General features: G+C 45.5%; 2 protein-coding genes across 2 annotated transcripts; both read left to right on the top strand.

Annotated features, from left to right (window-relative positions):
- Nucleotides 1-3,564, top strand: LOC142769446 (uncharacterized). Its single transcript, XM_075872646.1, has 3 exons — nucleotides 1-200; nucleotides 1,676-1,855; nucleotides 3,276-3,564. Exons 1-3 carry the CDS (start codon nucleotides 105-107, stop codon nucleotides 3,408-3,410), a joined length of 411 nt encoding a protein of 136 aa, XP_075728761.1. The 5' UTR covers nucleotides 1-104; the 3' UTR covers nucleotides 3,411-3,564.
- Nucleotides 3,565-3,722: 158 nt separating this feature from the next.
- Nucleotides 3,723-5,792, top strand: LOC119185862 (recQ-mediated genome instability protein 1). The gene has a single exon (XM_037434723.2). It carries the CDS (start codon nucleotides 3,904-3,906, stop codon nucleotides 5,518-5,520), a length of 1,617 nt encoding a protein of 538 aa, XP_037290620.2. The 5' UTR covers nucleotides 3,723-3,903; the 3' UTR covers nucleotides 5,521-5,792.
- Nucleotides 5,793-12,704: the final 6,912 nt, after the last annotated feature.

Raw genomic sequence — 12,704 nt, forward strand, 5'->3', positions numbered from 1 at the left:
GAGACGTGTGCGGTTGGCGGCGCGTGCAAACAGCGGCGGGTCGGTACAATGCGTCGCTCGCACTGGGTTCTTCGTCGCCCTGGCAGCCCCTTCACAGCCCGCCTATGAACCCGGACGGCAGGAACAGGCTGACCGAGTTTAGCCGCAACTTCAACGGGTCGTCTATGTACGCCTCCTATGTGACGGCCTGGAACAGAGTGGTAAGGTGTGGAGCAGACCCAGCCATTCATTTTAAGGGAGAGGGGGGTCTGACTTTTGTTTTTAGTAGTTGCTATCATCACAAGAACTCCATCACAGCATAAATACCTTTACGTGACCAGGATTAGGGGACATAAGAGTTAATCAGTAACTCTAAAGGACATCTGCATGTAGCGCCACTTCTGGTCAGCCAAAGCGCCTGCCTGCCGTAACTGAAAGGAAAATAATCGAGAAAACAGTCATATTATTGAAATAATTAGCTAGTTATCGAAAACGACTCCCAGTTCTATACAGCACAGACTTTTTTGAACAGTCTGAGAAATTTACAGCGTCGCACTATAATCCACGAGGCTTCCTAGAGTCCTTATATAATATTGAACAATGGGATCCCATGCATTTCTACTGGCGCTGTTCAATTGTCCCGGGAATCCACACGCTTTGTAATGTGACACAGCATTTTTACCCAAATGTGTCAGTGGGTATCTCCTGCGTATAACCCGGGGTCGTTTTTCATAAGTACTTTTTTTCACGAGATATGATTTTTCTCACCAATTTCCCATTCAGTTACGGCAGGCTGACGTTCCTGCCGCCAAGAGATGGCGCCAGGACGGGAGTATTGCGAACCAAGACCACTTATCGAGCCAAATACGAACGGGTCAGAAGGGGTAGACATGGTATGCAGTGCGTGTGGAGAGGAGGAGGAAACTGCCGAACACTTGATAATGCTCTGTAAAGGGCTTGACCCTATAGTTCAGGCTGATGACGCAGAGTTTTTCAAAGCACTGGGGTTTAGGGAGAGGGATGGTAAAATAGATTTTAAGCGGGTAGAAATTAACTAGAAAAAGGTTATCTGATTGGTGGCTATAATCAAGGCACGAGTGAAAATTAAATCTTTCACTGCAAATACCAGCCCTTAACTTCACTATTCACTATTTAGAGGGGGAAATAAAAAGAGTTAAATCTAGTTTTTGTTCACTGGGTATTACTGCTAGGTGGCGTGAGCCGCCGCCCGATCTAAATGGTACAGCCATATCAACACATCCATCCATCGCAATTCCTGGGAATGATTCGAACAGTGGTCCCACTCATTTGTTGATAGGAGGTGGATGACAAGGAAGGAAGGGGGGCGGGGGTGCTGACACAGGCCTTGGAGGAAGGGCCCCTGCCACCCGCTCTCCTCGCTGGATTCTCCACTGGGTAAGGCCCACCGGTGACTCGGATCTTACAGCGAATCTAATTGAACCCACTGCAGGAGCCATCAATGCGAATTGAATGCAGCCGATAGGAAAGGCACCCACCTCGCGCGTGTTAAAGTCATCATAGTTAAAAATACGTCGCAATATAAATTCAAGCCTCTTTACGTGCGTCCAAACTGCAGCATGTATGCCTCTATGCCTGAAAAAAAAGCTCACGTCGCGATCCACATTCGAAACTGTGATCTGCTGCAAAGTAGTACAACACGTACCTGCTTTTGCAGGTCTTGTGCTACGAGGGGTCCTCGTCTGGCCCGCAAGGCGGCAGTCGCAGCATGGACAGGCAGGTGACAGCTATCCGCAACTTCTTCCGGCGGTTGTTCTCCCGCAACAATGATGTCGCCGCACCTGCCGAACGCAATGCGGACGACGCTGAATCTGTGGCCGGTGGCACTGCAAGCCACGTGAGTGTTGTGATGTCACACGCAAAACTGAAGATCTACCTCTCCCAGAGGGATATTTTTTTTTTTTAGGGAAGACTCGGCGATCGCGCATATATACGTGCGTGTACACCCACGCCAATCGTGCTGGTTTGCTACTGGTTCCAGTAGTGTTAGCACGTGCCCAGCAGCTTCTGGAACCAGTTGATGCTTCTGGAACCAATAGGCAATGGAAGCAGTATTCTATAGCTGCAAGTTACCACGAAGCATCGCCGGTTGTCGGCAAACTTGTGAGTGAACGTCATGGAGAATACCTTCTAAAAACACGCTGGCAATAAGCAAAATTCCAGCTGCATATTTATTTATGCACCTGGGGGCGTAGTGCCCTAAGAGCCCACCCCTCCTCCCCCGAAATTCAGATGAACGGGAGTGTTTTATTGAGAATAAATAATGAAAATAGGATTTTCAAGGCCTTCAACGAGTGCCCACCTCCGAAAAAAAAAATTGCTGGCTAAGGGCATGCCTTATGAGCTCACATCACGGCAACGTTTCAACTGTGGTTGCAGCGTTCGCTATCGGCTTTCGTAACAACGTGTAAGGAACGTTACATATTAATTTCTACGACATAACTATTGCCTGACCCGGGGGAAATATGATGTAAACCATTCCTCCCTCTATGCACGTCATCGCACAATAACGTGCACTTCATTTCGCCAAAACAGACGTCTTCGATCTAACCTGAGTAGCGTCGTAACTCCATGGGGTGTCTCTGTAGTCGACGTGCCTAGTAATTCCACGACCAATCCCGTCACCAGGAGGCCGCGGATGGAGAGGGTACCATGAGTCCCTTCCACCTCCAAATTGTTGCTTCCTCAGATTTGGTATACTTCTCACATAGTTAACGAAAGACATTCCCCGCTATGGGCCTGCCCACGACATGCACAAAACTACTCAGGATGTACAAGAATCTGTCTAACTCGCAAATCCCAGAGATCTGCCGCATTTTTTTTCCTTTTTAAAATCGTGCTGCATAATCATTGAGACACCCTCTAAATATATAAAGCGCGCACGAGCATCGTTATAACCTTTATAAAGTATTGCGGTTCCCCACCCCCACCGAAAAAAAAAAAAATTCTGGCTACGTTCCTGGCAGCAACCAACGCGTGCAGATTGCACAGTACTTTCCTTTTCACCTGTTAATATTATTACGGTGCATCATCGACATAAGCAAGTGTGGCACTTTACGAAGATGACGAAGTCGCCTGCGCTTTAAGCGCTCTCGCGAGAGGCAACTCAACCATCTTGTTCGGCTGCAGATTCTCTGTTGACGCTACAATATAAACCTATATCTCGCCCCGTCACAATGTTGTGAACAGTATAAGGACCTCTTTTACATTTTTAATTCATTTTTATTTTTACTTTATTATCTTCTTTTTTTCTGCAGGCAAACGCTGCTAGCAAGCATGACGAGCAGCTGGGAGATCACAAGGATCCCCGCGATGACCACAAAAAACAAGTTGCGAGACCAACGCAGCTGAAAAGTCCTTTCACGCACAGTCTGAAATGCGGAAAATTCTAGCTTCAGTCGGCATTGCTTCCAAAGCAGTTTGCGATTTATATCGCTCCTTGTCGCGCGTTGCACCTGCAGAGCTCAAGTCAAAACTGCCGCCGTTACGATTACCTACGGCCGTTCTTAGATGGCGCGGCATGTCTAATAAAAAAATTTTGATTAATTTTTTGTATATTATGCTGGCGTATTTCAATAAATCTTTCCGAGTGAAAAGTTTTTATATTTGTTTTCACAAGTTAAATGAAGTCGGGTTTTTTAACTCTTTAATAAACTTGACTTTATACGAAACCAATAAAACTGTTACCGTGTATTTAGATTTAGACAACGCGCGAACAGCGATTACTCGCGGCGTACAACCGCGATTAATGTTTTTGCTCAAGAAGTTACTGATGCTTCAACATCGTGCACGTTAATATCTCAAAAACGAGGCAGGATTCTGAATGGAAAGGAGTGACTACGCAGCACAGTGTCGCGAGCTGCCGGGATCCGTGAAGGTTGCATCATGAGCCAAGTGGACGATCTCGCTGAAAGGTTCGCGCAGCAGAGTATCATAGTTAACAGAAGCTGGCTGCAAGCTTGTGCCCGACATGTTCAGGAGGAAAGCGCCGCTCCCGAGCAAAGAACGACATTTGGCGGCGACGTGTACAAGCAGGTCTACTACCAGTTGCTCGTGACAAATCTATGGGAGTTGGGGATGGCTTGCCTGCCGGAGAGCGCACTCACCGCTCACAAGCTTATGCTCAAGGGCTCATTTTTTCTCCAAGTGGATTGCGTGCGAGACATTAGTCAGCCGGCGTACTCTCAGCTGCTTAAAATCACGAAAGCCGAGAATCCCAACACCGTCGTCCAGGCGGATCCAATCGAGAAGCCGTTTCCGTGGCAGGCGCAGCCGAAGAGGGTGCTCAAGCTTGAACTCACTGACGGCACTCTCCGGATGCAGGCCATCGAGTTCGAACCGGTGCCATGCATGAGCGCCGACATGCGGCCTGGCGTCAAGCTCCTCATCACGGGTCCCGTCGAGTGCCGGCGGGGCGTGATGTTCCTGCGTGCAGACAATGTGCGTGTCCTCGGCGGCATGGTCGAATCTCTTTTGGAAGGTAACAGTCGAGAGGCAGTGCTCTGTCGAGTGCTGGGTCGAGACCTTGCTCAAGTACTGGATGGCGTGCCGCGCCCGCTAACTGCTGACCGCCCGGAAAGGGACCGCGAGGACACGAATGATCGCCAGAGTATTAACGATCGGCCGCCTGACCATCCGGTGCGAGTTCCTGGAGCGAGTGGATCACCGCGAATAGACAGTGATTTCCACATTATCAGCAGAGCGACGACCATTCCATTGGCGAACAGCAACTCGACAACAGTGCGAATGACCTCCTCAGTGTTGGATGTTGACCATGAGTGGGATAGAGCTGATAGGGCAGGCATGGATCCTGATGATGTGTTGATGAGCCAAATAGACTTGGGCAATCTAGAACCAGAAGCTGAAATCCACGACTGCGTTGACGAGGATGTTGACGAAGACCTCCTTCGGGAGCAGCTTGAATTCCAAGCACAGGCTGCAGGTGATTCAGTATTGCAGGACACTGTCGGAACTGACGGACCCGATACTAGTGAGCCATACGTAGAGCCACGTTCGAGTGCTTGTACTCGCGGAGCAACCACAAATGACGAGGCACTGAATGAGGAGTCCCGACAACGAAATGTTGGCGGACGGTCCTCACCGTCTCTTCCGTACACACAGCTTAGCTCCGTTTTGAAAGGTGGCAAGCATCCAGACAGCTCTGAGGTTGTGATTATCAAGGGCTACATTTCCACACCGACAAGCAAACTCAAGGTTGGTCCAGAAGAGACATGGCAGCTTTCAGCCATTGTTACCGATGACACTGCTTCGTTGGAAGTGGATATTGAAAATTCCTTGTTGGCAAATTGGATGGGCTTGACTGCAGCTGATGCAAAAAAGAAGTGCAAGCTGTCTTCGAAATTCAAGGAGTTCTTTGCGGGGAAGGTGGCAGAATGTCAAGAAAAAATGAGGTCTTTGAATGGGCTGCTGACGATCAGTTTCTCTGGCAGTGATACAAAGTTGCCTGTGTTGCTAAACTACGATGAATGGAAGCAAGACTGAAGCATTTTCTGATGAGTTGCCATCTGTGGTGGCACGTGTGCTCTTGATGCCAGATTCTGTACTTGTTATAATGCCTTTATTGCAGGGCACTCTAGCTATGAACCATATTTTTCTGTTAAAATGGCAATGGCATGATAGACAGGGTGATAAGTTGAAACGTTTTTAGCAGCAGTAAGAGGTAAACAAGTGTTGCTGACATATAAATGTTTCAATGAACTGACACACACACACACACACACACACACACACACACACACACACACACACACACACACACACACACACACACACACACACACACACACACACACACACACACACACACACACACACACACACACACACACACACACACACACACACACACACACACACACACACACACACACACACACACACACACACACACACACACACACACACACACACACACACACACACACACACACACACACACACACACACACACACACACACACACACACACACACACACACACACACACACACACACACACACACACACACACACACACACACACACACACACACACACACACACACACACACACACACACACACACACACACACACACACACACACACACACACACACACACACACACACACACACACACACACACACACACACACACACACACACACATATATATATATATATATATAAACAGTGCAATGCCCGCAGACACTGTAATGGGCAGAAGCTGGACAGCTACAAGCAACACTAGTGCTTTTATTATGTCAAGTGGTATTATGTGTATGTTTACATGTATATATGTATGTACAGTGAATGAACAACTTTTATGAAACAGTGCTATTCTCTTCCACATGCCATTGTTAACCAGTGTGAACTACTGGTGCAGCTCACATATTGACCTGAAATCTGTGCCTTGCAAACTTTTTGAAGCCTGTTACTCATTTCCACTTCGCGTATTCACTACAGGATGAAAGAGTTCTGCATTTCGGTTCACCCAATTGCATTAATATTCAACTTGCAGTCTCTCATTTTTGAAAAAACACACACACTTCAGCAACCAAGATAACTCCCATGCATGCACTCTAGTCCTATATCAATTCTGTATGTGTGCATGTTTGTAACGTGACTTGGTGTTCATATCTAAACAATACTATTTCAGAGCCAGTTGTTAGACAAATTTAGAATAGGGTATGTAAAGATAGTGTCCATTGGGTATAATGCGCCCTTTTATCACTTAACAGGGTTATCCATAAGGATAGCGTATGATGCGTGTGCAGTGGTGACAAATGCTAATGCTGAGCTTATTGTATCCTATTATAAAGCTGTCTATTGTGGAAATATGTTGCCATATTGATCCTACCCTTAATTTGCAAAGCTTTTCCTGGCTAACCAAAGGCAGTTGGATCATATTTATTCATGTCGGTCATCTATCCACCCATCAAGCTGTTGGCTAGTAAATGTTAATCATGCCTAGTGTTGGCTGACTTTTTACTAAAATTGGGCAATGTTGTCTGAGGTTTGGCTAGTTGCTTGCTAATATTGGCTAGGCGTGCCTTTGAAGCGGTCACAGTGCTGGAAGAAATGGACTAGAGAGTAGTGAACTGTCTGTGTCTTTCAGCCCTATAACAGCACTATATCTCTTTCAAATGTATGTGACCAAACAGCCCAAAAATCTCTACATCTAGAGGTGTGTAATAGTTTGGCACTGTGTGCTGATTTTTACAAGTGGTAGCCAGTTGTGTCTAGGTCTGAATAATGTGAATTAACTACTGGCTAGCTATGGCTAGTGCGATGATGTGCATATCATAAACAGCTTGTGTGTCTGCATTTCTGCATAGTGACTACCAGTGGTTACAGCTGGTTGTGTGGCATAGCACTGTATAGCATAGCCAAACTGCGAGTCCTGTTGTCTAGCTATTTATACATGTTTGCTAGGACAGATTTATGTTAGCTAAATGTCAGCTAGTACTAGCCAACCTTGGACATAGACAGGTATAGTTCGCTGCTCACTTCTGTAGTGAAGTTACAAATATTGCATGAAGGCTGCTAGGACTCAACCATTTGTATTCTAGCATTCCTCGACTATGATTAAATGCTTAAATGCACTAGTGCATGCTGTTTATAATAAGTCCATTGGTCCTCTGTAGCATGCATCTTTGCTCGACAAAACTGCCATATGTGCTGAAATGTGAGTGCCGATGTTATTTCACACCATAAACTTGCCTCGTAACAATTGACTTCAGTCAAGGAATGTGCTATTAACCAGCTCCTGAGTGACTGCTTTGCATTATGTCTGCTCCCACAGTGTAGTTCTCCTCAAATTTTGTCATATGTTGTGTACTCTGGCTGATGTTTCTGAAGGCACGATAGAACTTATTTTTGAATTGTATTTGATGTTACCTTGTTCAAAACAATTTGATGATAAACTCATAGTTATTTATTTATAGTGTTTCATAGCAGAACTTGAACACTATTAAAGGGGTCATAACCCATCTCTTGTGTTTGGTGAAGAAGCGCATCTTTCCGAAAGCAGACACTACTATGAACAACTCAGTCTTATCTGGCTGTCATGTGTGACAAGGAGAGTTTACTAGCAGATCACGAATCACATTTTCTCGGGCGATACAGAGGCCTTTTCTCACTCTCTTCTGAGCTACTTGTACCTGCTATTTGACATGACATAGCAGATAGCATGCAGTTCGCCAACATCCGACATAAATCAAGTGGGGTGTTTGGATCTTTTGTCAAGAGGTGTCGCCACGTACCGGCTCTGTGCTCCATGGTTTACGGACATTACACAGTAAATCACACTAGGGTGCACAAGAATCACAGTGGGAGGGGGTGATCGTGTTTCATCTCAAGGTCATGGCACATACTGAGGTTAACTTCTTTCACGTAAGTTTGGGTAGGCTGGTATTCCATTTCAGTGCCTAGCATACACACAACACTTACGCTGCCTGCCATCTCTGCTGATGCTACGTGCAAGTTTCTTACTTCGATGCAGGGGTATTTGGGAGATCTGCGGCATAACAAAGCTGGACTGTTCATCTTAAACAAATTTGATTTATAGGTCGCTTGACTGGTATTATATGGGCTCTAATAAAATTTGATCAATGGTTTCAAGTGAAAATTGCTTCAACTGTTAGTGTTCTTACCAACGTGTTGGCTGGAATGTGCCAAAACTACTCTGTATCAGACAAGAACTACATAAATTATATGCTTGGTACCCTAACTTCATTCCTATTTGTTGTTTAATTCGTAACTTAATGGTCAATTGATTGTTACTTATTGGTCGCTTGATTGGTCTAATCAAGAGTGAGAAACTGGACTTTAATTTCTATGCTCTTCCTTATTCAAATTTTTGTTATATATTGTTCAACTTTTTATTAATGAGAACTCTGCTAATTATACCTTTTTTTTTATTTGGCTGCAATTTTGATGCGAAATATAAGTGACATGGCTTCTTTGTGTACATTTAGCTTGAGGCCTCGCTACTTTTCAACTCTACCCCTTGGCAACTCTGCCTACAAAGGTAGCCTTTCTTCATTGGCTCACACCTCCCGTCTGGGGACACGATACCTTCTATACGGCTTGTCGCCCAGAGACGGAACAGCGGCACGTGTGTTCTGGTCGGCTTCTTTCCTCTGTCCGGAAGCGTCATCTCAACAATTGTGCTTACTTGCTCCAAGCAGGTAATGGTTACAAGACCCCCATAAAGTACGTAAAATAGCCACCTCCCCCCCCCCCCCCCCATTACATAAGCGTGTCATGGCAGCAGTAGTCACTGCGTTGCCTAAACGTCCATTGTTCGTACGGTTTGCTCGCTAGCAACGACAGCAAACCCAAGAGCTGCTGGCAGGGGCCACTTCCGGGACCGGCAAAGAGCGTCCAAGGGCAGATCGCGTCTTCGGCCCTCACCTGAGGTCTAACAATCTGCGTGCCAGCTTCCTTGCGCTGCTTTCCGAGACGACGCTTGCGCGCAGTCCTTGATATGGGCGTTAGAGGGACACTATATGTAAGGTGAAACAATAAATGATTTCATAAATTATACGTTTAAAACCATAGGCCCTATAATAGAAGAGAAAATCAACATCAAAGTGTTATTGTTATTTTAATCTTGCGCGGAAATCTCCGTACATGACGTCATAAACTAAGTGCACGGCCCCGATCAGGAACTGCGCAGGCATTAATAGACGACGTCGAAATCTATGACGTCGTGGTGACTGGGGCGGGAACTTCAAGGTGGCGTCGGCTGCCGCATTTTCTTTTTGCGCGTGCCCTCATTGACCGAGTGTTTGCTAGGTGCAAGCGTGGTGATTTTGGTGTTCTTAAAGAGTAATTTACTAATACGAGAATTTTTTTTTTCTGTTTGATGTCCGATTAAAGCGTCGAAAGTGCAGCTGATGAAAAAGCAAAATCAACGAAAATTTCGGGAATGATTTCAGCCAGCATTAGAGCTATGTGTTAGTTTTCGTGGAAGCCGGCCCGTGGCCATGCTCAAATCAAGAGCGGATGTCGTCGGTATTAATGATATCGTTGATATCCTTAAGCACAGGTGTGCGCTCTGTCCAGGTGTCATCGCTGCAGTACCAGCCTCAAGCATTCACTGCGTAAGGAGCAGTAAGGGCCTTGTAATTAGATACGCATAAAGAGGTCCAGGTGCAAAAAATTAATCTCGTAGTCATATCCTGATTTTGACCCCTAAAGTACCATAAATTAATTGAGCAATAAAAAATACCGCAGCATGCACTTAAGAATGGGCCGCAGCAGAGCTGGTCGGCACTCGGTGGTTCCTGCGTTTACTATAGGCACACCTCAATGCACAGTCTTCCGTCATCGCGCTTAAATCACCAATGTGGGCTTAGTATCCACAGGGTGGTATTGGGTGCCTCCATTTCTTTCTTTCTTTCTTTCTTTCTTTCTTTCTTTCTTTCTTTCTTTCTTTCTTTCTTTCTTTCTTTCTTTCTTTCTTTCTTTCTTTCTTTCTTTCTTTCTTCCTTTCTATCTATCTATCTATCTATCTATCTATCTATCTATCTATCTATCTATCTATCTATCTATCTATCTATCTATCTATCTATCTATCTATCTATCTATCTGTCTGTCTGTCTGTCTGTCTGTTTGTTTGTCTGTCTGTCTATCTATCTATCTATCTATCTATCTATCTATCTATCTATCTATCTATCTATCTATCTATCTATCTATCTATCTGTGTAATGCCAAAGGCAGCGTGTCACTCTTGATTATGGCATGGAAGCACCAACAGCACGCGTTGCAATTTTCCAGCCAATTTTTTTTTCTCTCGTCAGCCCGCCACGCTCCGCTTATCATGAGAGAATCACACTGATAAGGTGGCCGGAGCGGCATCTGACATTGTCGGCACACTTTGCGGCGTCATGGCAAGGAAGATGGCGTACACAGTTAACAGGTGTCACAGCAAACTTCACAGCAAAAGTGAGGCATTGCATCGGTTGGGTCGTGTCAGATGGAGCTCGATCGCCGAATTTATTCTATTTAACTTGGAGGAGTTGCATACGCTTCTACGCAGCTCCACTTCCAATGGTCATCTCTTCACGGCTAAGCTGTCCAGCGGGCCCGCGAGGCTCGGCTTGTCAGTCCCTACGTGTGACTGAGCCGGGTGCCAGCGTTCCACAGGACAAAAAAAAAAAAAAAAAAAAAATCCTTCCTTGAGCCTTCTTTGTTTCTTCGCAGCTCAAAACATCTCACCGCGATCCTTTTCGAAGGTGATACGTACTGACGCGTGACGGCAATATAGTGTTGTCGTACTCCTGATATTTCGCGGGCTTTTCCGCCAGATGAAAATATTACCACGTGATTGGTACGCGATGATACCGCAGTTGTTCCTCAAGAATTTCTACAGATGCTTGACGGGTTCCTTGTACAATATGGCCGCACTTTCTCAGTTGTTGATGTGCTACTTTTTGCTCTAATTACAATATTTGTTATTAATCGTAATTACCAATTAAACTTCATCAACAAAGTGTTGCTTCATTGTACTCGGAACAATGCAATAGCGTTGAGGAGCCGATGTCGCAGAAGTTCCCGTGTCGGCACCGGTGGCCTTGGTTGCAAGCGGGAAATCGCGATAAATGAAAATAGACAAAAAACTCACAAGGTCCCATTCACAAACGACTTGAAGACAAAGGCCGTTTTCTTTTTTTTTTCTTCACAGTCGATGTATCTATTCTGCTCGCCATCCTCCTAAAGCTTTCTGCACCCAATATGTTTTTGCACTGCAGACTCCGGGATCGGAGGCACCTTATCTTGTTTCGGACAGCCTCTGTGATCCACGTAAATTTCCCCATGCTACGATGACATGTGATGACGTCATCGTGAGAAACTTTTGGTTATATGTGACATCATAGTGACGTCATACGGTAACGTCATCACGTGATAATGGTCGTTTGCCTCACTCCTATTCCCTACGCCACAGGGATGTGGGACGCCGACAGTCAATTTTCGCGCTTGATGAAGCATCTAAAAGGCTTTCGAATCATGTTCTCGAACGAGAACGGAAGCCAAGCTCGTATTGAGCTGGAGCTTTAGTAAGTATCGATATATCCCATCCCGCGTTGAAGTTGAAGGCAATGAAAAGGCCCACGCTCTTAGATTTATCAGAACTACAAGGATGTAATAAGTAGACACTTCGGGGCTATAGCACAAGATTCCAAATCATGTATAATCCACGTACTTGCTTGATTGTGAACACGCGACAATTTCGTGCCACGTATCCGACAATGCGCTTCCACGAGCTGTGCGCTTTCTACGGTGGAATCGGCGACGTTGAACACTTTATTTGGGCACGTCCGCAGTTCCACAAAGAAGGAGAAGACATGGTGCACAACCATCAAGGGGGTCGTATTATGTAGCCACCCGACTCTTCAAGATGTCGTTTGTCTCGAAGGGCTAGCGGCAATCAGGATGAGAGCTCAACGATTGTTGATTTCATTCCTGCATGGCGTGCTATGCTCAACCCCTGGTGACACTACCCTCACCTTTGAATGTGATAGTTGAATGTGATAGCACCACCACTAGCATGCTGTTCCTGTAGACCGTGTCAGACCACGTAGCAGATAGATAGATAGATAGATAGATAGATAGATAGATAGATAGATAGATAGATAGATAGATAGATAGATAGATAGATAGATAGATAGATTTTTTTT

This window comes from Rhipicephalus microplus, chromosome 1 (genome assembly GCF_043290135.1).
Source record: "Rhipicephalus microplus isolate Deutch F79 chromosome 1, USDA_Rmic, whole genome shotgun sequence".
Classification (NCBI taxonomy): Eukaryota; Metazoa; Arthropoda; class Arachnida; order Ixodida; family Ixodidae; genus Rhipicephalus; species Rhipicephalus microplus.